Genomic DNA, 26,210 nt, shown 5'->3' on the forward strand with positions numbered 1-26,210 from the left:
ATGATGTAAATGCTTATGGCGTCATTTTTCGACATACGTTATTAGCATGTTGACGTTTATTGTCACTGAGCCTATGATAAACAGTTTCTTCGTTAATTAATATAATGTATTTGTACCAAATCTGAATATGAATAAACTTAGTAATTGTGTTCTCAAGTTATAAGCGAAAAGAACAAAAAAATGTATTTTTGATGAACAAAATGGCTGTCAGTCACCCTTTTTAAAAAAAAAATGGAAAAATAATAGATGCCAACAAGTGTTACCCATATTCTAAGTTTGAACCAGCCAGCACAATCATATGAAATATGTTCTTTAATATAAACTTTAATGTTCCTTTACATCAATATCCCAAAATGGATTTGATTGCAATAAAGATATTATTATATAAAAAAAACAAACAAAGTTTTATTCAAGCTTTATGTCGAATATTAAAAATAACATCAGTTTTTAATCATTAAATGAAGACAAATCTGTCTGATAGTACCAATACATTTGTAGGTAAGTTTTCAGTTTCTTGCGGTGGCAGAACCATGTGACTTTGTGAGTTGATATCGTCTATTTGTACCATTAGTGAATCTGGCTTGATAACCCCTTTTGATTTCCAAAGTTGACCTTTGTAACCTTTTAAAAAACACAAAAATATCTTGCATACCGGTACTTTTTTTTTTTTTTTTTTTTTCACAAATTTTGACCAAAACCTTGTAGCCGATGGGAAATTTGGAACATTTGATCTAAAATTATCACCAAAATACATCAAAATAGATAATTGTACGCAATGTAAAATTATGTTCATTTGATCCAAAATTGATAAATGAATAAACAAATACATAAAAAGGGGCCAAATTTTGATCAAATCGTGTAAGCACTGTGATGGTACATGTATGTTCATTGATCTAAAATTGATAATAAAAGGAAAAATATATTAAAATGTGCAAGATTGTTATCAATACCTCCAGGCAAAGTAAAATTGTTTGATCCAAAATTAATAAAATGATAAAAAGATACATAAAAATATGCAAGATTTTAATTAAAACCTTGAGGCAGTTATGTTAATTCTTTTTTATAATTGACATAAGAATGCTATAAAAATTATGACTTTAAAATTACTGTATAAAAACTTTGAAATGATTTTTCACAGGATTTTGATGATTTATTTCTCTTGTTGTAGTTCCTCTATTGAAACATATTGCTCTTGTTTAAAACATTGGTTTATTTTCACCCAAACTTTATTGTACATTTCCCATTTTTACATTCTAAGAGAATAAACTATTTTCGTGTTCATTTTTTTTTTTTTTTGCAATATTTTCATGTCTCTGTTTACCTTGATTGCACTACAGTGTGGGGGTGTAATGTAAAAAGATATAATAAGTGTGGCTTACAGCTATATATTAAATACTTTATATATACCGGTAATAATAGGTGTGTTCTTATTGGGTTTTCAATATGGTACCAGTTCTGTTGTCACACCCGACCACAGTGTCTTCTAACAAGTATTCTATTATTGCATTCAAATTGGATTTTTCGCGATTGGGTTGATTTACTAAAAATAGAACTGCTGCAACCATGTACGTAACTGTGTTCAGTATGCATGCAACATCATTTTTTTTTCTCCAGTCTTCGTTCGTTTTTATTGGTTAAAATTGTTATTTTGGTATTTGTATGTTCATTTGATAGTTTATATATCATGTTGTGTCTAATATATACGCATTTTTTAATATGATTGTGTCTGTTGATGAAGAGTTAAAGTTGATTGGTGGTCAGCATGAAGTCATTGTGATGCTACTCACAAGATCATGCGTGATTGGCTACTCAACCCTAATACTTAGGAGTCAGACCAATCAGAGAGCAGCTTACTTGCTGACAGCATCTGATGTAGTGTTTTGCAATACCATTCATACATCCTTTGAACCACATGGTTTTACAAACTTGACAAAAACTTACCCCCCCCCCCACCCCACAAACTCATGCGTCATTCTACGTAGAGATCACATACTTTACCTTAAGTTGGTAAAACTAGTAAATCTGATTGAACGCATCTAATGCATGCACCTATGGGAAACAAATTAGCAAGATGTAGATACCAAAAATGACAATGGCTAAATCACACTCGGTACTGAACAGAATCTGCTAGTGAAAAGTTGCAAGGCATCCTCACTGTTCGGCTATATGACTGTCGGATTTGTACATGTTTAAATCATGGTCCACAAAATCTCCTATTGGTCAACCCCCAATTGTGTAATATTGTACGTGGATTTGCTCACTAATGGACATGGCTTTAAGGAATCTTGGTCCAAATGTGACATTCTGACCTAGTTGACGTCACTGACAGCATATCACATTACTTGACATATAGCCATTCGTATGATTGAACCTACCCGGCATATCACAAAGGCTCAAACATGGAATATGATTTGGGTGTTAAGTTGCAATATACGTACCGGGTATGTACCAGTATCACTATGCACAGTGAAAAAGAAGACTTTTATTTTTTCCCTGGGATTGGGTTATACATGTATATTACTATGATACATTACATCTACTGCATATAATTCATCTTGTATGAAAATTGAATCCAGTCAATATACATACATGTATTTCCCCTATGATTAACCTTTTCACCACCAGAATTTCTCGCCCAAATTTTTCTGAATTTTTTTCAATATTTCTGGAAACACCCTAATTTTGAAGCCAACAGACAAAATTTCAGCCAATTTTCAGTTTTTACTCTGAAAATTTGGTTATTTTTATCCCAATTTTCTGAAGGAAAGTGCAGAATACTATGGGAGTATTTTGTAAATTTGTGATGAAAAGCTGGTGGTGAAAATTTCACTAAGATAAACTTGTTTCATCCCTTTATGTAACGTCAACAGTGTTCCCGCTAAGCCGATATAAAGTGTCACTGACACACACTGAAATTTGTTGTGACACAGATATTTATGTTTATTTCCTAATGTGCCAATGACGTAACAGAAAATCATACGTTAGTGATCCCGAAAAACCTCTATTAAAAGGTACTGTAAAAGGGTTAATTATTCATTGGGTTTTAAGTTTGCTTATTTCGCTGACTGGAAAAGGCGCTAAATTAAAACCCAGTGAATATATAAAATATAGCATTAGAATACATTATCTAAATGATAAAATTGTGAATTCAAAACCCACTGAATATGCCTGAAATGGTAAATCAACGATATTTAAACCCAGTCATTTTACAGTAGCAACAGGGAAAAAATGAGGTAGTAATTGATTTGTGATTTTCTACCAGTTTCTGAGCATGCTCCTATAAAAACCTATATATCTTCTGAAAGCTTCATTATAGGTCAATGTAGTTGTACATGTGCCGCTGTTGTGCTTTTTTGATTATTCTGACTATTGAATGACTGACTTATAACTGAACAGGATGTTCCTAACGCTGCAGGCTAGATGTTGATGTCTCAGTTTTTCTTTATCTGTCTCATTTCATTATAGCCTTTTCTTGCTAGAACCAAATAACCACAGACAAGCTACTTACAATCCGTTTTCTGTAGCATGAAAATAAAAACTAAGTGTAAAAAACAAGGTCAGTTGCTACAATACTTTTACTCCCCTACAATAACAGACTACTGTAGAATGCTTTATTTTTGCTTGGAATTAATTTTCGCTCTTTTCGCTGAAGAAGTGGCTCAGTGAAAATAAAATCCAGCGAATAAACCCGTTTTCCTATATTTTACATCCAACTTGTCAAAAATCAGTGAAATTAAATTCCATGAAAAAAACACAAAAAGTCTTTTCAGCGAAAATTAAATCTATAAAATATTTTACACTATCTTGTTTTTTTTTAATACAGTATCTGTAAAATACTTTATTTTTGCTTGGAATGAATTTTCGCTGAGGAAATGATTCAGTGAAATTAAAATTCAGCAAATATAATGGTTTTTTTTCTATATTTTACATTCAATTCATCAGAAATCAGTGAAAATAAATTCCATACAAAACACCCTAAAAACTCCTCTCAACAAAAATTTATTCCAGCTAAAATAAGTATTTTACTGTACCTCTTCCCAGCATTCGATCACGAAGATACATGTAGTTTAAATTTAATTCCATTTTAACTCAACTTCCTGACAACATTAATCCTAGGACGCACTGAATATTTCCCCCTCCCTTAAACCAATGATGTGACCCTTTAAAGCAATGTTCAGATACTAATCATATTGTAAAGCTATCGTGTATAAAAATCAACTCATCACACATTCAATCTACTGAATAAAAGGTTGCAGTGTCCTGTCAGTTGGTCTGTTTTATTGACAGGAAATGAATTTTTTTCTTCTTTAATCTCATGAGATATGTGAGTCAGTTCTTCAATGATTGTTCGATCAGATGGACACTTTGTCAGACACAGAAGAAAAACTGAAATTTAATCATTGCATATCTTTGGTTGCTATGGTGTGCAGTGAAATTGAGAAAACTGTTCTGCGCATAAATGAACATTTAGGAGTAAGGTTTCGAGAACACCATGAAAACACTTTGCAGACAGAAACTTCTTTTTCACTATAATGTCAACATTTTGGAGTAATGTGCTGAGAACACAATGTAAACACTTGAACACTTTGCAGACAGAAACTTCTTTTTCACAATAATGTCAACATTTCGGAGTAACGTGCTGAGAAAACAATGAAAACACTTGAACAATTTGCAGACAGAAACTTCTTTTTCACAATAATGTCAACATTTCGGAGTAACGTGCTGAGAAAACAATGAAAACACTTGTACACTTTGCAGACAGAAACTTCTTTTTCACAATAATGTCAACATTTCGGAGTAACGTGCTGAGAAAACAATGAAAACACTTGAACAATTTGCAGACAGAAACTTCTTTTTCACAATAATGTCAACATTTCGGAGTAACGTGCTGAGAAAACAATGAAAACACTTGTACACTTTGCAGACAGAAACTTCTTTTTCACAATAATGTCAACATTTCGGAGTAACGTGCTGAGAAAACAATGAAAACACTTGAACAATTTGCAGACAGAAACTTCTTTTTCACAATAATGTCAACATTTCGGAGTAACGTGCTGAGAAAACAATGAAAACACTTAAACAATTTGCAGACAGAAACTTCTTTTTCACAATAATGTCAACATTTCGGAGTAACGTGCTGAGAAAACAATGAAAACACTTGAACAATTTGCAGACAGAAACTTCTTTTTCACAATAATGTCAACATTTCGGAGTAACGTGCTGAGAAAACAATGAAAACACTTGTACACTTTGCAGACAGAAACTTCTTTTTCACAATAATGTCAACATTTCGGAGTAACGTGCTGAGAAAACAATGAAAACACTTGAACACTTTGCAGACAGAAACTTCTTTTTCACAATAATGTCAACATTTCGGAGTAATGTGCTGAGAACACAATGAAAACACTTGTACACTTTGCAGACAGAAACTTCTTTTTCACAATAATGTCAACATTTCGGAGTAACGTGCTGAGAAAACAATGAAAACACTTGAACAATTTGCAGACAGAAACTTCTTTTTCACTATAATGTCAACATTTCGGAGTAACGTGCTGAGAACACAATGAAAACACTTGAACAATTTGCAGACAGAAACATGTTCAGTGCGATAATGTATATACTTATAATTTATTCATTCATGACGCAACCAACACTATACTGTACAATGTATGTATAGAAAGCCAATTTCTTACATACTGTAGAATACTTAATTTTCGCTATTTTCGCTGAAGGGATGATTCCGTGAAAATAAAATCCAGCGAATATACTTTTTTCCCTATGTTTCACATTAAACTCATCAAAAATCAGTGAAAATAAATTCCATACAAAACGTCCAAAAAATCCTTTTCAGCAAAAATTAATTCCAGCGAAAATAAAGTATTCCACAGTATTCACTCAAACTACAAGTATTCAACACAAATCAAAGCGTAGATTCTTTGCTGATAATGAACAGCTTGCTTCATTGACAAAAAAGAGGACAACTTGCACAGTTTGAATTAATTTGTAAACATGTATTCAACAAGATAAGTCAAAATGACCCAAGACTTGTTTTTTAGCTCCGCTGTCGACTTTGTCGAGCGGAGCTTATCATATGAGTGATTGTCCGTCGTCGTCGTCGTCCGTGTCAACTTTTTACTTTTCCAACTTCTTCTTGGAAACTACAAGTCTGAATGCTTTGATACTTAGTGTATATGTACCTTGGGTGGACCTCTCTCAGATTTGTTCATTTTGTGATATCTTCAATTCTCTAATTTTGGTGAATATTTTTGTAATTTTTGGTAAAAAGTGATATTTTCGACTTCTTGTTAAAAACCAATAGTTCAATTGCTTTGATATTACATATATAGATACTACATGTAGACCTTTCTCAGATTTGTTCATTTTGTGATGATATCTTCAATTCTCTAATTTTGGTGAATATTTTTGTCATTTTTGGTGGAAAGTGATATTTTCGACTTCTTGTTAAAAACTGTAAGTCCGATTGCTTTGATACTATTCATATTGTTCATTTTCTAATGATGTCTTCAGTTCTTTAATTGAAATGTGCATTGCTAACAGCGGAGCTATCTCAGCCGATAGGCTGCTTGTTTAAGTTTTATTTTGAATCAATATTGTTGCAAAATTTTTCCTGTTTAATGGTGACAATCACAAAAAAAGGACAATCTGCAATTTTCATGGCTTAAAGTTCTCATCCTCATATCTGCGAAGAACAATTTTATTGTGTTATAAAAAAAAAACACCTTGTCATTTGGTTGTCAATAAAGTGCTTTTAGAAAATTAGATAGTTTGATCTGATCACCTGATATGGCTTAAAATGTTGTTATCTGCAAATTGTTCATTTGACTTTTCAGATACAGTATTTGCTTTATTGTGTCTTTTATGCTCAAGCTCAGTTTATATAATAATAATATGTGTATATGTTATAGTGTACAATACAATTAATGCCTTATGTATGATTCTATTGGAGTTTTGCTTCTAATTGATCTAGTATGGTAACTATAATGTGGTCTTAATTTAAACACTCATTTGTTTTCAAGATTGCTCACTACATGCACACAGTTTGTATTATAACATCAACAAAAACATGTGTAAAAAAATAATGAGGTTTAATGGTAACTTAAAAAATATATTTTTAGGTTAACACGAAGAATCCAAAGTGGTAGTTCAGTCTGTAAAAAAGCTTTAAAGCATAAATAAACTTATATAGAAAATCATACTTTTAACACCAAAAATGGATCTATATATGTTGTACCATTACCCTTGATAACTATGCCAATGCCTAATCTGGGTATTAGTGTGCTAAGGCCAAATCTACTGTATCCTGGGTGAGTGTGCCAAGGCCAAATCTACTGTACCCAGGGTGAGTGTGCTAAGGCCAAATCTACTGTACCCAGGGTGAGTGTGCCGAGGCCAAATCTACTGTACCCAGGGTGAGTGTGCCAAGACCAAATCTACTGTACCCTGGGTGAGTGTGCCAAGGCCAAATCCACTGTACCCTGGGTGAGTGTGCCAAGGCCAAATCGACTGTACCCTGGGTGAGTGTGCCAAGGCCAAATCAACTGTACCCTGGGTGAGTGTGCCAAGGCCAAATCGACTGTACCCTGGGTGAGTGTGCCAAGGCCAAATCGACTGTACCCTGGGTGAGTGTGCCAAGGCCAAATCCACTGTACCCTGGGTGAGTGTGCCAATGCATAATCCACTGTACCCTGGGTAAGTGTGCCAAGGCCAAATCCTCTGTACCCTGGGTGAGTGTACCAAGGCCAAATCCACTGTACCCTGGGTGAGTGTACCAAGGCAAATCCCCTGTACCCTGGGTGAGTGTGCCAAGGCCAAATCCACTGTACCCTGGGTGAGTGTGCCAAGGCCAAATCCACTGTACCTTAGGTGAGTGTACCAAGGCAAGTCCCCTGTACCCTGGGTGAGTGTGCCAAGGCCAAATCCCCTGTACCCTGGGTGAGTGTGCCAAGGCCAAATCCCCTGTACCCTGGGTGAGTGTGCCAAGGCCTAATCCACTGTACCCTGGGTGAGTGTGCCAAGGCCAAATCCACTGTACCCTTGGTAAGTGTGCCAAGGCCAAATCCACTGTACCCTGGGTGAGTGTGCCAATGCATAATCTCCTGTATCCTGGGTAAGTGTGCCAAGGTCAAATCCACTGTACCCTGGGTAAGTCTGCCGAGGCCAAATCCCCTGTATCCTGGGTGAGTGTACCAAGGCAAATCCCCTGTACCCTGGGTATGTGTACCAAGGCCAAATCCACTGTACCCTGTGTGAGTGTGCCAAGGCCAAATCCACTGTACCCTGGGTGAGTGTACCAAGGCCAAATCCACTGTACCCTGGGTGAGTGTGCCAAGGCCAAATCCACTGTACCCTTGATAAGTGTGCCAAGGCCAAATCCACTGTACCCTGGGTGAGTGTGCCAAGGCCAAATCCACTATACCCTGGGTGAGTGTACCAAGGCCAAATCCACTGTACCCTGGGTAAGTGTGCCAAGGCCAAATCCCCTGTACCCTTGGTAAGTGTGCCAAGGCAAATCCCCTGTACCCTGGGTGAGTGTGCCAAGGCCAAATCCACTGTACCCTGGGTAAGTGTGCCAAGGCCAAATCCACTGTACCCTGGATAAGTGTGCCAAGGCCAAATCCACTGTACCCTGGGTGAGTGTGACAAGGCCAAATCCACTGTACACTTGGTAAGTGTGCTGAGGCCAAATCCACTGTACCCTGGGTGAGTGTGCCAAGGCCAAATCCACTGTACTCTGGATGAGTGTACCAAGGCTAAATCCACTGTACCCTGGATGAGTGTAATGAGACCAAATCCACTGTTTCTTGGGTGAGCGTGTCGATCACAGAGGACACTAATTTTTTTTAAAACAGAGATAAAACTAAGATTTTCACTGCATCAAGAACTACATTTGTCTCCTTATTTGGTGAAAATAATTTACGTTTTTGGAAAAAGTGCATTCCAGACAGACTCCGGGAACTGCCATGTAATATCCAGGTATATGTACTTACTTGTGTACAACCTGTCCTGATTAAAGTAACACAGTCATATCACATGGGATCCATATTGAACTAGACGAGGTACAACGACTATATGGTTCTCTGAACAGACATTATGATTGGTGAAGAAGAGCATTATGTTTATTTTTAAATTATATTTTTAATCATTTTTCCAATAATGCATTCACATTGCTTTTTCGTTAAATAATGTATTTGGCGTCCCTATTGAAAGTAATCAATGTGACGTCAGTGTTGCTGTCATTTCCGAGAAAAGCGTAATTCATCGTAGGTTTTGTAATTTCATCTTATCAAAATAATTCATTACACAGCTATATTTAGATATATTAATGCTTTCATTGACTCTTAATATCTTGATTATGTTCATTGTGCTTCTTGTCATCTTCAGAGAATAATTGAGCTATCATGGAAAGATAAAAATCTCATTATTCGCCTGAAGTTTCATTACTTCGATAATTCTCAGAAGGTTTCCATTTTTGAAATTTGATCTCGGGCAAATTACTTTTCAAAAGCACCAAGTTTTTTTCTTATTTCTCTATTTGAATTGAATCTGTTCCAATTTCCATTTAAAAGCTTTCAGTGGCTATACTTTCCGTAATTTGTGGGAAATCTCACTTGAATTATGCCACAATTCACACAATTGAGTGTGCGTGTTTATTCAAAGAACATTTTTTTTTTTTACGTATTCTCGTGCCTTATTTGGTTCACAATTTTCTTTGATTTTGATGAAAAGTGATTTTAATAATTCAACATTTCTTACTCGTTTAAATGTTAACATTTGCTAATTGTCTTTGATGTGAGTGTTATATAACATACCTGTCTTTTTAAGGCAAGCAATTGCACGCAAGCAATTTACTCACACATTTTGGTTAAGGGAGCTAGAAAAAAAAACGTTTCAAAAAAAAAAAAAAAACTTTTTTTTTTTTAAATCTCACATATTATCTGAAATCACTCACATAGCATAGCTCAATTCTTTTACGAAAATTAAATGTATCTCTCGCATCCAAATACGTGTTGCATAATGACCTTTGCCCTTTAAAGGTGGTTTTCGCGCCATGCATGTACCAGATACAGCTCTCATACGATCAAAACGTTGATAAAATTTATCGCTGTGACAATGCAATGTGCGCACTTTGAATATTGCACAGTTCAAAGTTTACAAAAGGTTTATGTAGGTGAATTACAACCTGCTTCTCTAACCATGTACTATCAGCACTGTGTTCATTTCATTTTCGCACAGACTTGCCACCATATTGTTAGTTGTACGTGGTGGGAAAAGTTTGAAAAGTTTGAAAAAGCAATGTTATTATCAACATAAATGTGTCCCATGTGTTGTGCGACAAAACATGTTTTTGACAGGAACATGATTATGGAACAAGAATTGCCTGAAACATAAATCATTCTTCGTTATTGACTGTTTTGTAAACCTATGAGTTATGAACCTAAATTTTATGTATTTTGTCTATTTTCTCATCCAAAATGGCCACCAGAATTGGTTATACAATTGCTACCATGATTGTATAATACTTATTTCCATAGAAACAATGTCAAATTCCTTTCTCTTAATTGTTATTCGTTTTTGCCATTTATTTGTTGGAACTTTTTACTGAGAAAATTTGAAGAATTTGTACTGCTTTCAAATTTTTTACTACTGATACAAATGTATTTAGCCAGGCCGGTCCTTAAATCGTAAATTTTGAACTTAAAATGCTATGAAAATAGGGAAAGCATGAATGACTGTAAAGTAAATGAATGCCAAATTGTTATCTCATTGAGACAAAAAAATACTGAAAGTAAGTAATTAAAGTTATCACACTGGTCAACTTTGGTGAAAGTCATAAATATTGAGAATGGTGGTAAAATCCATAGTCTTGTCGGTGGTTTAATTTATGAATTTGAATTTGTAGATCAATTTAATATTCTATAAGCAGTCAGTGTACATTAATGGTTTTATGGAGCGACTCGTTGCTAAAAATGTTGTTATTTTAATCATGGAGCTAAAAAAAGTTTAAAGAAGTCCAAAGACAATGTCGCAAAAAAGATTAACAATTTAATTTTAGCATTTAATCCTTTTAATTTTTATTTTGCCTCCTTTTTTAGCTCCATCTATGTTTTAATATAAAAAGCTGAATAGAAAATGATGATACATGATATTATGTTTTTTTTTGCCATGAGGTGATCTCAGTTACCATAATTCTACCAGCAATGGTACACTAATAAACATCGGAACATTAAATAATTCCATCAGAATCATTCAGCCATTTTGTTTTGACTGCTGTGGTACTTTTTCTTATCCCGAATTTCCAAAATCAGGGTTTCAAAAAATTTGTCTTTCTCATTGTGTTCTATGAAATTTTTCTGTAAATACTAATGAAGCAAATACAGTATTATGACTATTGACCACACCTCTGTCATCACGTAAGTGCCTGTGCTACTAATAGAGCAAATACAGTATTATGACTATAGACACACCTCTGTCATTTATGTAAGTGCCTGTTCTACTAATAGAGCAAATACAGTATTATGACTATAGACACATCTCTGTCATTTACGTTAATATCTGTGCTACTAATAAAGTAAATACAGTATTATAACCATCGGTGCATCTCTGACATTTACGTTAGACCATAGACACATTTTTGACTCCCATGTGCGAAGCACAAAATGGGAGTCTTTGCAGTTAGTGTGTCTGTATGTGTGTATGTGTGTATGTGTGTGTGTATGTGTGTATGTGTGTCCGACTGTTCCACTGCTATCTCAAGAACCATACATCGGTTTTTGATGAAACTTGGTGCATAGATGCTCTGGGCCAATGCGCAGATTTGATTAGGTTTTGGTAAAAATCCATGCTCGTTAATTACCTAATTTGCATGATAATTAGCTAATTTTTAGCTGTTCTATGACTGTTCCACTGATATCTAAAGAACCACTCATTGGATTTTGATGAAACTTGGTACATAGATGCTCTGAACATATGCGCAGATTTGATTAATTGTTGGTAAAAATCCGTGCATATTAATTACCTAATTTGCATGATAATTAGCTATTTTTTAGTGGTTCCATGACTGTTCCACTGATATCTAAACAACCACTCATTGGATTTTGATGAAACTTGGTACATAGATGCTCTGAACTAATGCTAGGTTTTGATTAGTTTTTGGTAATAATCCGTGGATACTAATTACCTAATTTGCATAATGATTAGTCAATTTTCGGTTTTTCCACTGATATCTCAAGTACTAATCATCACATTTCAAATGAAACTTGGTACATAGATGTCATACGACACTGCACAGACCTGATAGTTTTTATGGTAATATCAGTACATATTAATTACCTAATTTGCATAATTAATTAATTTTCAGCATTTGATATAAGTAGTTAGCATTACATTTCAAAGAAACTTGGTACTTACATACTCAAGGACTATGCAGAGATTGATTGTTTTCGATAAATATTTGTGCATATTAATCACCTAATTTGCATAATTAGTTAATTTTCAGCTTTTCCATGGGTATCTCAAGTACTAATCATCGCATTTCAATGAAACTTGGTACATAGATCCTTTAGGACTATGCAGAGACCTGATTAGTTTTAGGGTAAATAATTGTACATATTAATTACCTAATTTGCATAATTAATTTTCAGCTTTTCTACTGATATCTAAAGTACTAATCATCACATTTCAATGAATCTAGAATTATGCAGACCCAATTAGTTTCCGGTAAATATTTGTGCATATTAATCGCCTAATTTGCATAATTAACCAACTTTCACACTGATATCTCAGGTACTATACATCACATATCAATGAATGTACATGGATGCTGTAGGACAATAGACAGACCTGAATAATTGTGGGTTACAATCTGTACATATTAATTACCTAATTTACATAATTAACCAATTTTAAGCTTTCACACTGATATCTAAAGTACCGTAAAAACTCCAAAATTTCGACCGGTTTTAAATAATTTGTGTTAGAAATGTGACATGTTTTTAGAGTCAAAATTAAGGTGCATTTTCGGACGGTCGAATTTTTCAGAATAGAAATCAGCAAATGAAAAAATGGGGATGATAGACAGTGTGCTTCATTAGTTTTTAAAAAATGTAATGTCCATCAATTGACGTAAACTTCCTCATGTTTCACGGTAAAAGCAAAGGTCGTGGCCGAGTTGTAACTCAAAATCTAAACAAAGTCATCAATCAGTATTATGACAAGCAAACCAAAACATCAAGACGCGGAGAAGAGGTCAGCACAAAACTAATAGGTCAAAAGACAAAGCTGTCTCGCACTACCTAGGAAAACTTGCGAATGTTCGAAGTACAGGTACCCATTGGACAAAAGATACATGGAAGTTTAGCAAACTATCTCCCCGACCCAGTGCAATGTATCCGGTTAGAATCAAAGCTCACGTGTCCCTTATTTGAGGGACCAAATTCTGCCGTAAATTCGCCCTTGGATTAAAAAATAAAATGGGATTTAAGAAAATAAAATGGGACTTTTAAGGTGTATTTTGGCGTCATTTTTCGGACATTTCAATCAATCCTGCCGGCTAAAATAGAGTCTAAGTTTTACCGTAGTCATTGACGTCTGTCTATTCAAGAGTACACGTGTATGATTTTTATCGTGACTAGCGTGAGCGGGTAAGCTTCCTTTCGAGAATGAGCTGTTATCACTGTGAACAATGTTAAATTATTCTTCAGATGACCAGTTTATTTTTTAAAAACAACTAATTTTTTTATTTAAAAAAAATCATGCCGTTTTCGCATCAAAATCCAAGCCAAAATATCGTACTACAACATCAATCTCTTCCGCATTCAATAACATTAACATATTTAAATAAGCTATGGTAATTTGAACACGTTGGCATCATCCAGCTTTTTGATTGGTTAATTTGACCTATTTGACCTAAGAGAACATGGCGGATATCCTACAGCATTAAACGTTTATACGAGACCGGAATCATTCGCTTACAATGAAACTAAGTTGACTTTTATTTGTATTTCATAACCATTCAACAAATTTATTTTGTGTACATTATTATAATCACTACTGAGTACAGTAATAATCAACAATTCAGAAACGCAGCATGCCGAGATTTTTCTGTTCGTTTTTATTTGAAACTTCGTTTATTTAGAATATATTTTCATTACCAATAAAATAAAAATCTCTCAGTCAATCAGAAACCCGGATTCATGCCTTTGAGGAAGGTCCCGTTTGAACGCTCACATCGTTTTTTTTTTCGTTTGGGGGAAAACTAAAACTGGTCGCAATTTTCGAATAAGAATGAGTCGGCAATTTTTAGTGGAGTCGAAAATTTGAAGGTAAATAAAACACCGAAACCTGGCAAATAAATAGGCGTTCGAATTTTTAGAGGGGTCGAAATTTTGGAGTTTTCACGGTACTAATTATTCCATTTCAATGAAACTTAGTACAAAGATGCTCTAGGACAATGTACAAACCTAATTAGTTTGGGGTAAAAATCTGTTCATATTAATTCCCTAATAAGCATAATAATTCATAATTTTTTGGTTCTAATCACATTTCAATTAAACTTGGAGACATAGATTTTCTGTTACATTGCGCAGACCTCATTAGTTTTACACTCAAATCTGGTCATATTAATTTTCTGATTTGCATAATTAGTTTTCAGCTAAGTAATTTCGAATTATATTTAATGTGTCTCCAATACTCTCAGCACATGGGAGTTCTTTCTAAGCTTTCTTTGATTGTCATTTACGTAAGCATATACGCTACTTATATTTTAGCAAATACGTATTTTGACTCGACACACTTCTTTCATTTACGTAAATACCTGTGCTAAAAATAGAGCAAATGCGATGTACTTGACCATAGACACATTTTTGTCATTTACGTAAGCACATGCGCTACTTACAGTATTATGACGTATGAGATACGTGTACATATCGAACACAACATAATGTAAGGAATAGTGCTTTGAACAATCACTGACTGGAGGAATGAAGAAATAAACAAATAAACTAACTGACAAATATAATTTATAACATTATAACAATTGTATGTCAGTTTAGTGAATATTTTAGATAGAAACATATATTCAAAATGTGATTCTTGAGATTGTCTATGACACTTTGACATGTGAGCAGTGATAACAAGTTATTTTCCTTGATAGACAATTTTCCGTTCACTGCCAAATCTCACGTTATACGTGAAATCACGACAAATAAATGTCAGTTTCATAAAGGTGCCACTACATAGCATAGATTTGACACAAAAGTATTTTGACATAATGTTCACGCTTAATAATGTGCTATGCGAGTCAATTTTAACGCCGTAAGGATATCTCATCGTAAAATTTGTCAACTTTGAACTATAAAAAAAAAATTTTATTCCAAAATCAAATCGTTTGATTTTTGTGGCAGATGGTCAATGTGCGCTTTTCACGTATTACGCAAGGTCCCGCAATAAAAGGAAAATCACCTATTATAATATTTGTTCAGTTTGTAAATGATGAAAGCATGAACTGTTGTGCTTAATTCTTCGATCACCAAAGTCCACTTTTGTCACTTTCAAAAATCTAATTTACATAATTATTTTACCATCTATACATGTAGTTAATCTGAAATTATATCTGTTAACCTTTTCACCACCAGACTTTCTCACCTGAATTTTTCGGCACTTTTTTTCTTATATTCTCATTAAATATTTCCAGCAATGAATCCTAATCTTGGAGCTATCAGACAAAATTTTAGTAAATTTTCAGTTTTTACTAAAAAAAATTGTCTTTTTATCTTTTATCTTATAAAGGAATGTGCAGACAATAAACTGGACTATTTTGTGATAAAAAAAAATGGTGGTGAAAAGGTCAAGTCCAAAATCAACAAAAAAAATACATGTGAAAATACATGAAATCCTTCCACCAGGATTCAGGTGGAAAAAATAGGACGCTCAAAAACTTAACAACATTTACTCAAGATTGAATGGTATTGGCACTGAAAATGGTGTATATTATTCAGAACTCAGAAACTTCACCCCCTCCCCTCTCCATTTGTGAATAAAACATGGTTTTATTTTTTTTAAATATGGCTGTGTTGAGCAATTTCTTTTGCGAACAGCTCATTTAAATATTCAGGACCTGTTGATTTATACATGTAGTACTAAGTTACTGTTTTCATGAACGACCTTTTTTTTTTTTTAAAGAATAACAAAATATAAAGTGGTTGCTTGTTGGATATGTTTTAGGCTGGAGACCCACTTGTGGATGTTAGAGTTGTCCAATTCTATATGTACATGTACATGTAGTTTACAATTGTATATTGCCTTAAACCTTACGCACAGCGTGCAGGTCTGGTTTCGTAAAACATACGCAGCACATTATAAACACATGTACATGTATGTTTTGAAGCATGTTCATATTCTACATTTAATGTATGTACTTCAAGGTCAAACCCCCACCCCCACCCCCCAAACCCCCCGTACCATGCAATCCTTAAGGGACAACATCAAAAGTTCAATGTAGGATAAAAAACTTAATTTCTTTAGTTTTTTCCCAAACCCCCCACCCCCCACTAAAACTTAATTGATAAATATTGGTCATGGCGTCAGACTACATTCACCATTAAATACAAATTGATAATCGGACAGTAGTATTGCATAGTAGTTGGTTGTCGGATGGGTGTAAAAAAATTTTACAAATGCACCTCATTTGAGGCACATATTTACACTCAAACCAAACCATTTTCTCGACTTTGATGTTTTTGTTTTTTTTCATTTTCTGTTATTTCTGTCCATGATTGGATAGAAAAAATATTGAACTGCAAATACTCCAAGATTTTTTTGACTTCATTAAAAAATTAAATCGTTTTTGTAGGATGGAAACTTTTTGAGGTCACCCCCCCCCCCCAACCCCCAAACTACAGCAAATAAGTTTTTTATCCGACATCGATCTTTTAATGTCGTCCCTAAGATATATACATTTCTCATTTTTTTTTTTTTCTTTTTTTTAATTTTGAAATTTTACATATACCTATCTAATGCATAATAACTTTTAATACATAAAATTACAAAAATTGTGAATAAAAAAAACATATAATCACATTTAATTAAAAAACAATAGATCTTCTTTCACATATAAAATTATCATAAATACCTGTGAGCTTGTAATTAAACATGTAAAGAGCTAAGAATTTCTACACACTTTTGTGATGTTTTTTTTAATATTAAAAATATGTATGAATCTGTACTGGTATGTTCATAAGTATATTTAATGTAATTTGTTATCATGACAGGCAGTATGATGCAATTATTATACTTTCTTCTTTGAGAGAATGAGAACACACTGTTAATTTATAAGAGTTATGAATGTGTAGTACACTGCATACAAATGAAACGGAAAAGCCTTTCGAAATAAAAAAAAAAAAAGTAACACAAGGCTTTTAACATATTCTCTCTCTCCTCCCTGCTGTACTATTTTTATCAGTCTGTGCGAGGTTCTCTGCACAGCCTTTGTGTCGGCGTAAATAGCCCATTGTTATATTTACATTGCTGTTCTCCGTGTCCTTTATGTCTATTTTAAATGTAGTTGCGTTAGAAATTTCCTTGACTCAAACATACATTATATATAGATGAGCACGTTTCTACACTGTGAGGAGGAAGCCAGACATCTTGGATTAGACGTTTTTGTATTTGCAATGGTACGATGAGAACTCGTAAAAGCTGTCACTGCTGAAGCAAACGTAGTACATGTGTGCATTTACTTTATAATCTCGGTTTGTGTGCATCCTTTGTGCTCAGGATTACTGCATCTTTTCAGGGCGACACATATATATATATATATATATATAGTCAGCTGTTGTTTTTGTAATCGTTTGCAGTACGTTTGTTTTATAGTACTTCGCTGCATTTAAAACCCAATTGTGGAATGAATTCGCAGACTAAGCGTCATCGTTTGTGAGACTTTTCGTTGGTATTTCTACTGCGAGTATACATATATATCGGAGTAGACGTTAGAAAGCTTCCTGAAATTGGTGTTTATAAAATCGGTGCAGGCACTCAGTCAATGTGGATTATACTACGCAGTAATTACAACAAACGGTGCCACCGCTGATTGAAGGCAGACAACCTAATTCTGGAATATATTCAATGCTTATATCTATCTGAATTTTCATACACGCTAAAAATCAGGTAGCGAGATTTGAAGAGAACTACCGGAAAAATGGATTGTTTATGTTAATGACGGACATCTTTTGAAAATGTGATGATCAAACTAATTTAGATGTAATGAGAACTCTGCTTCATAGAAATGGATGATGTCGATATGATGTATGTAATCGCTGTTCGCTGAAGGATGCGTGACGACCATATAGTCTACAGAAAATAAGAGCTTTCTGCACCTGAACCACCGATTATTTTTGAATATTTTTGTATATTAAGCTAGAAGTGTCTGTGATGGCTCTCTGCTGAGTCAAATATAGACGCATATTGACAAATATTGTAGCGTGTTAACCCTTTGGGACAACAACCTATGATTGGCCAACTCTGTTAGACGTTGATGCATTAATGTACTATTTCATCATGGATTCTCTTCGTATTTGTCATCTCTCTCATTTGTTCACCACCGCAATGCGTTAATTTATGCTGTCTTCATGATATCTGACTAGGAAAAAATACGCTATTACAGAAAGGATCTTGATATTATCAGTTGTATATATATATATATAATTACAATCGTTCAAGTATTTATTCAAAAAAAAATAATGCGTCGGAGTCATTACTACATACGGAAAATGAAGCCCCGGTCGCATTCGCTCGATGTCGGAGCAAGTGGGTGTTCAGGATTCGAACACCTGAGTATTGACAGGGGTGCAGACAGCGATACTGAGGCTGATCAGACCGGAGCTGAAAACTGTAATATTGCGCGGATGCCGCAAAGCTTCAAGTGAGTCAAGTATTCCAATTTACTATCAACATTTTTCGATTTTCCTTAACCAATTTCTTAATCAAATTTTGTCCTTGAATTTATGTTTGTTTTAAATACTAGTGACAGCATTGTTTGTAATGCTACTAAATTAAGATAAACACTTTCTATTTTTCGTCAAAATTTGGGTTTCGAACTCCTACATTAAATGAATGGTTACAGGCCTGGAAAATGTTACAAAATTTTTCAATTGGATAAGTGTTTAAGAATACAGAAATATTACTTCTACTGTTCAATAATTTCCATATTTTTTTTTAAGATCTTGTCTCAAATATTGTAGAAATCACTAACGAATCAGTATGATGATTATCTAAATACAAAAGGTGTAAATAAATGTTAGTACAGAAAATTATTGGTAAAATGTAGCTACTGGGTAATTTCAAACTGTTGAAACCAAATCCTGACTTTGTAAAATTTTTTTTTGTTTTTATTTGATGTATTTGATGCGCTTTTTTCTTAAATTCTTCAATATTTCTGAAAATAAACCCTAATTTTTGAGCCAACAGACACAATTTGAGCCAAATTTTAGTTTTACTCTGAAATATTGGCTATTTTCTGTCCCATAATTATGCATTTTCAAAATAAACATGCAAAAATTATTTTCATATTTTTACAAAAATTTCGATCAAGATTTGTGGACAATGGGACAATATGTCCATTTTGGTTCAAAATTAACAAAGAAATTCTGGAAAAATTACGTAAAAATGTTAATATTGTGGTGCTGATGATGGCATTGACAGGGTTACAGACCTGCGTAACAAAGATGGAGTATTACAAAATTCTTCCTAACTCATCCTTTATTCCCTCATACAACAATCTGGCAAATCACTCTCAATATATCCTATATAATATCGATGCAAGTATTCGTAGAGATAGTATAGAAAACCACTTAATGCAGTGTGTCACCATGGTAACAACATCTTCCAGAAATTCCAGAAGTACATACATTAACAGTCAGCCAATGAAATTGAAACTCTAACTGGATCAGCATTATTGTAGTATTAAATGGCTGTGGTCACTGTGTCGCATACAGTTTAATACGGGACTCATATAATGATGTACACATCACGTGTGAATATACATTGTTCACTTAAAATTTCTGAATACAGTCGCCTTTAAGTTGTTGAAACTGAAATAGCAAACAAGAGTAATTGGCATAATTCTCACAATTATCGGTTGGTATTGCCATAATATGCATCTCAATCAGTAGATTGTTCCAATGTGATTAGATTTACGGAAGTTGCTCAACAGAAATGCATACAGTTAATAATAGAATTATTATCTGAATTTAATCATTAATAATTATTCTTCACTAATTAACTTTAATTTGAGAAATTTGACAAAATAAAGATAATCTTATATGGAAATGATTATTACAAAACACGTAAACAGTGTTTGACGGTTTTTGATTTCATTTTATTTCATTTTCAACCTTCTTCTATTATATTATATAACAATATTAATTCTCTCCTCGAGGCATGTACAATGTATATTTTACATCGTTATTATTCATTTCATTGCCTGCCTTATGTTTTGTGATGATATTACAAGTCAGCGGCGTTGAAAGACGTTCATCAAAACTACAATTTTTATAACGGAATAATATGGCTGGATTCTCTGCATTATAGATTTAATTTTTCCACCTTTTTGTCTTTATGTATAAATGGTACTTTACATGGATCTGTATTGTGAACATCTGTTTTATAGTTTGAAAAAAATCCCCCCCCCCCAAAAAAAATGCTGCGTATTTTATTTCATATTTACACAAAAGTAATAATCTGGATAATGAAATGCACACCTCCATCAGAAATCCAAAGCATAAACAAATTTACTACGCAGATCCTTGCCTTCAACCATTTTTAACATGGTAACTGGTACTGCCATTTCCCAGATGTACCAGAGTTCCAATGAATAGTATTAGGTAGTAATCTCATTAACTGTGTAATTTGGTTTTCATGGCAACATAAATATATACATGATAATAAGTTATATCAGTTGAAGTCAACCAGATGCAAATTAGATGTAAATCCTCTCCAATCAGATTCAAATCATTTCTGATTACTGGGCCAGGGAAGAAGAAATATTGCTTCTAAGTTTTATAATATGAATAATTATTAATAATTTATGGGTTATTACAAGTATATCGACTGATGTATAGTGTAGGTTGATGCGTTACCATACTGCCTGAGTGCATACTTTGCGGTATCCTTGTGATAACATTTTTCTCTGCTTGTAGTAATAAGTTTATGAGAGATAACAACCAGAAATGGAGTGAAGAATGTTTTGCAATGTGTGAACATTTGTAGTCAGTTAAAGGAATCAATTTCCAACATGTGCAGATAGTGCTTCTATGTCTGAAATAAACAAAAAAAAGTTTTCGAGTGTGACTAAAGCATAACATATAATTAACAAATACGGAAGACATTCAAACAAGTGTGTATAAACAATTTTGAACATGTGTGTAATACTTTTGCACACATGTGTGACATTTTCGAACATTTGTGTAACACTTTCCAACACGTCTGTACATAGTTGTCATGAGTTAAAATTTGAAGGCATATGTGCTTGTGTGATGCAACCTTTAACGGCGGAGCTCATTGGTTGTCTACATAAAATGCCCTCAATTAAATTGTCACAGTGGGTTGCAGAAAAGTCACAATGCATTGCAGCAAATCACAGTGGGTTGCAGAAAAGTCACATGGGTCGCAGCATGTCACAATGGGTTGCAGCAAGTCACAGTGGGTTGCAGCAAGTCACAGTGCAGCAAATCACAGCGAGTTGCACCAAGTCACAGTGGGTTGCAGCAAGTAACAGTGGGTTGCAGCATTTCACAGTGAGTCGCATCAAGTCATAGTGGGTTGCATCAAGTCACAGTCAGTTTCTGCAAATCACAGTCAGTTGCAGCATTTCACAGTGGGTTGCATCAAGTCATAGTGGGTTGCAGCATGTCACAGCGAGTTGCAGCATGTCACAGTGGGTTGCAGCAAGTCACAGTGGCTTGCAGCAAGTCATAGTGGGTTGCAGCAAGTCATAGTGGGTTGCAGCAAGTCACAGTGGGTTGCAGCAAGTCACAGCGAGTTGCAGCAAGTCACAGTGGCTTGCAGCAAGTCATAGTGGGTTGCAGCAAGTCATAGTGGGTTGCAGCATGTCACAGTGGGTTGCAGCAAGTCACAGTGGCTTGCAGCAAGTCATAGTGGGTAGCAGCAAGTCATAGTGGGTTGCAGCAAGTCACAGTGGGTTGCAGCATGTCACAGTGGGTTGCAGCATGTCACAGTGAGATGCAGCAGGTCACAGTGAGTTGCAGCAGGTCACAGTGAGTTGCAGCAGGTCACAGTGGGTTGCAGCAGGTCACAGTGGGTTGCAGAAAGTCACAGTGGGTTGCAGCAGGTCACAGCGAGTTGCAGCAAGTCATAGTTGGTTGCAGCAAGTCACAGTGGGTTGCAGCAAGTCATAGTGGGTTGCAGCAAATCACAGTGGGTTGCATCAAGCCACAGAGGGTTGCAGCATGTCACAGTGGGTTGAAGCAAGTCACAGTGGGTTGCATCAAGCCACAGTGGGTTGCATCAAGCCACAGTGGGTTGCAGCATGTCACAGTGGATTGCAGCATGTCACAGTGGGTTGCAGAAAAGTCACAGTGGGTTGCAGCAAGTCGTAGTGGGATGCATCATGTCACATCGAGTTGCAGCATGTCACAATGAGTTGCATCATATCACAGGAGGTTGAAGCAGGCCACAGTGGGATCGCTGCAAGACTTTCTAATGCCTGCTATAACAATTAGAACTCAAAAAAAAAGTAATAACATTAAAATTCATGCGTCTATTTAATAAATGAAAATCCATTTATTAATGTCCATTTATTAATGCAGTGTTGTTGATTAGATTGCGCTCTTGTTGAATAGACCCGAAGGTCAACATTCTCATTTGTTATTGTGTGTATGTAGATTTTTTAGTTTATTTTTAGAGCTGTTGTTGTATATGTACATTTATACCTCAATTCAATAATGAATACCTGTCAGGAAATGTAAAGAAAAAGAGTTGAATGTGGAAATACGTTAAATTAATTGTATTCCCCATAATGCATTGCAAATCATTCAAAGCAAACATCATTCTACATAGAACATAGTATCGTGTGAATCTATATATTAATTTAAATTGTTAATTATCGGGAAATTATGTTTCTAGTGTTGTATATGTACATGTGCTACATTGTATTTAATTCTGTAAGCAATGAAAAAAAAACACTAATATAGATGTACAACTGGTCAAGATCAAATTGTGAAGTAAGCTAGTGATTAAACAGGAGCAAAAAGGCGCTACTACATTATGGTTTCAATTTTCACTTTTAATTAATTTACATAATTATTAAATAAATCTATTGTAACAGTGACTTGAACTTAAAGTGCCTGTGAAATGGCTGCTATTTTCATGCCCAAAATTATCCATTGATACATAAATATTATTAATTTTTATGTTTCTAAGCATAAACTATTTTTGTTACGTGAAAAAATGTGTTTTAAACTCAGTCTACAGCAACTTTATTTTTGTGTATTTTAAAACGAGGCTTCTCATCTGCATACAGAAATTCCCCTTGTGACGTCAGCAGGGGATGTTGCTGGGCAGCTTGCATTGCCGATATGTGTAAATAAGGATACACTCACGACATAAATGTAGTGTAGGTGTGATAAAACAAAATTGTATTTGCTTTATAAAAACAACGCATATATTTTGTAACATTTAGCATGAATATCATGTTAAAAATTGATTATGAATGTTCCCAGCGCAACAGACAAATTTATGTTCACAACGAGATCCAATGCGTGAAAGCGAACATAAAACCATGACCAAACAAGGGTCATAGCATCATAGCTGCATTAAAGCATCTCATAAGGTTCGGCAAACGCAAAATTATTCTTGGGGTTTAGAATAGTAAAATATGAATGTAAATTTGATGTATAGGTACAAAGTAGTCCTACCATATGTAAATGATTCCAATATGTACAGCAAGTGAAACTGATATCCATGTATGTGTTTTTATATTGACAGGAAAGCAATATCTAAGTCCAGCGCTTACAGTACGGAATTACACGGCTTTCCCGGACACCATATTGCTGCCAGTGATTACAGAGAAACAGATAGAGAAATAAAAGCCACGGTAGACTGGAGTGTAAGTGTAGATTAAAAACTGCATTTGTAGGCCTTACATTCTTGTGTCTATTGTATCTTGTATCAGTCTCCTCTATTTCAACTCATCCTCCACCCAATCTTGCCCAAATCCTTCTAATCTCATCACAGTCTCCTCTCCTTTGTATAATCTCATTATTTTAGCCCAACTCCACCCATCGCATTGTATCTAATCTTGTCTCGTCTGCCCCTTGTATCATTTCATCTCATCTTCCCGCATGATCCTGTCTCATCATATCTAATTACCGGTACTCTTGGTCTCCTTTTGTCTAATCTCATCTCATCTTCCGCCCAATTCCATCTCATCGTCTCTAATCGCATCATGGTTTTTTTTCGTCTCATCTCCTGCCCAATCCCGTCCCATTATAAATATTATCACATCTTCCTCCCAATCCCGTCTCATCCTATCTTGGCCTCTTCTTGTCCCATCACTCTAATCTCATCTCAGTCCTTCCCAATCTAGTCCTATCATATCTTATCTCATCTTTTCTTGGATTAGTTATGTTTGTGGAGTCATGTGACGCATTATTTTCATTTTTATAACCAACAGGAAAATGCTCACCCCGGTGACCATGTGTGGATTGACACGAATGCCTCAGGTGACTTCTGCTATGTTGGAGAGCAAGACTGCATGGTCAGTGACCTCAAGGTGAGAAAACAGATAACGGAAACGAATCTGTGTGAATTTGTTTTCCTTCACGAATGATAATAGCATGGATTGTACATCACAGATACATGGAAAGCAATCGCTTTGTTGCCCAATAAGTTTAACTTGTTGCTCTATGATATTTTCCATGTTATTTCTATATGCTAAGGCAATTTTAAACATTTTGGTCTTGATGAGTAGGTGTCATCTCAGCTCTGAAGCCTTGGTGCCCAACGAGTATTTCTCGGTACCATCAATATTCTCTATGTTATTCCCAGGGCTGTTTTATAAATGTTGGTCTTGATGAGTAGGTGTCATCTCAGCTCTGAAGCCTTGATGCCCAACGAGTATTTCTCGGTACCATCAATATTCCCTATGTTATTCCCAGGGCTGTTTTATAAATGTTGGTCTTGATGAGTAGGTGTCATCTCAGCTCTGAAGCCTTGGTGCCCAACGAGTATTTCTCGGTACCATCAATATTTCCTATGTTATTCCCAGGGCGATTTTAAACATTTTGGTCTTGATGAGTAGGTGTCATCTCAACTCTGAAGCCTTGGTGCCCAACGAGTATTTCTCAGTACCATCAATATTTCCTATGTTATTCCCAGGGCTGTTTTGTAAATTTTGAGTTTAAAACAATAACAATAGCAGGTTGCTCTTGTTTCCATAGTAGTATAATAATAATGTATTTCACTATAATGGATGTAAATATCATTTTAAGTTGAAATGCAATAACTTTTATGTAAATCTATACTACTAAAATTTAATAACGTGAGAATAATAATAAAAAATGTTTCTAGTAATACTGGTCCATTTTTGAAACCAATCAGGTTTTATCGTAATTGAAATGAGAAAACAATGTGAATGGAAGACAAAATGTTTTCCAAGATGGATGTTCCATTTTGAAAATGGTTTCACTTTTGGAATTCTCATTTTCTAATCTATCTGGTGATAAGCATAAAAATGAATAAATAATCTGTCATCTGATTATTTCATGTAATTTTATATTTTGCAGAAAAATGGACCGAGAAAAAAATGCTCAGGATGTAGAATCGTGGTGCATACGGCTTGTATGGGGCAGCTCGAAAGAGTGAGTTTGACTCTTTTTTGTTTCACCTTTTCACCACCAGACTTTCTCCCCCCAAATTTTTCTTATATTTTTAATATTTGTGGGAAAAAAACCTAATTTTGGAGCAAACAGTCAAAATTTTAGTCAATATTAAATTTTTACTCAAAAAATTTGGCTATATTTGTTCTAATCTTCTGAAGGAAAGTGCAGACTATAAACAGACTAGCTTGTTAATTAGTCCCTGTTCGGACGAAGTCCGAAAACAGGGACTTATAATTCGGTCTCTGTCCGTGCGTCTGTGCGCCTGTGCGTCCGTCCGGAGTCATATCTCAGAAACCC

General features: G+C 34.7%; 1 protein-coding gene across 6 annotated transcripts in view; it reads left to right on the top strand.

Moving 5' to 3' along the window:
• LOC102810424 (diacylglycerol kinase zeta-like) overlaps positions 1–26,210 on the top strand; it is a 166,432-nt gene that overhangs the window by 110,958 nt on the left and 29,264 nt on the right. For 5 of the 6 annotated variants that reach the window (XM_085506476.1, XM_085506477.1, XM_085506481.1 and 2 more), the window contains exons 2-4: positions 24,019–24,139; positions 24,707–24,805; positions 25,818–25,892. In XM_085506476.1, coding sequence (XP_085362602.1) covers positions 24,019–24,139; positions 24,707–24,805; positions 25,818–25,892 — 295 coding nt within the window. Of the gene's footprint in view, positions 1–17,885; positions 18,938–24,018; positions 24,140–24,706; positions 24,806–25,817; positions 25,893–26,210 lie in introns of those variants that run through there. The other variant, XM_085506478.1, reaches the window with a different exon arrangement.

The sequence above is a fragment of the Saccoglossus kowalevskii genome, chromosome 12, assembly GCF_978046115.1.
Source record: "Saccoglossus kowalevskii chromosome 12, keSacKowa6.1, whole genome shotgun sequence".
Lineage (NCBI taxonomy): Eukaryota > Metazoa > Hemichordata > Enteropneusta > Harrimaniidae > Saccoglossus > Saccoglossus kowalevskii.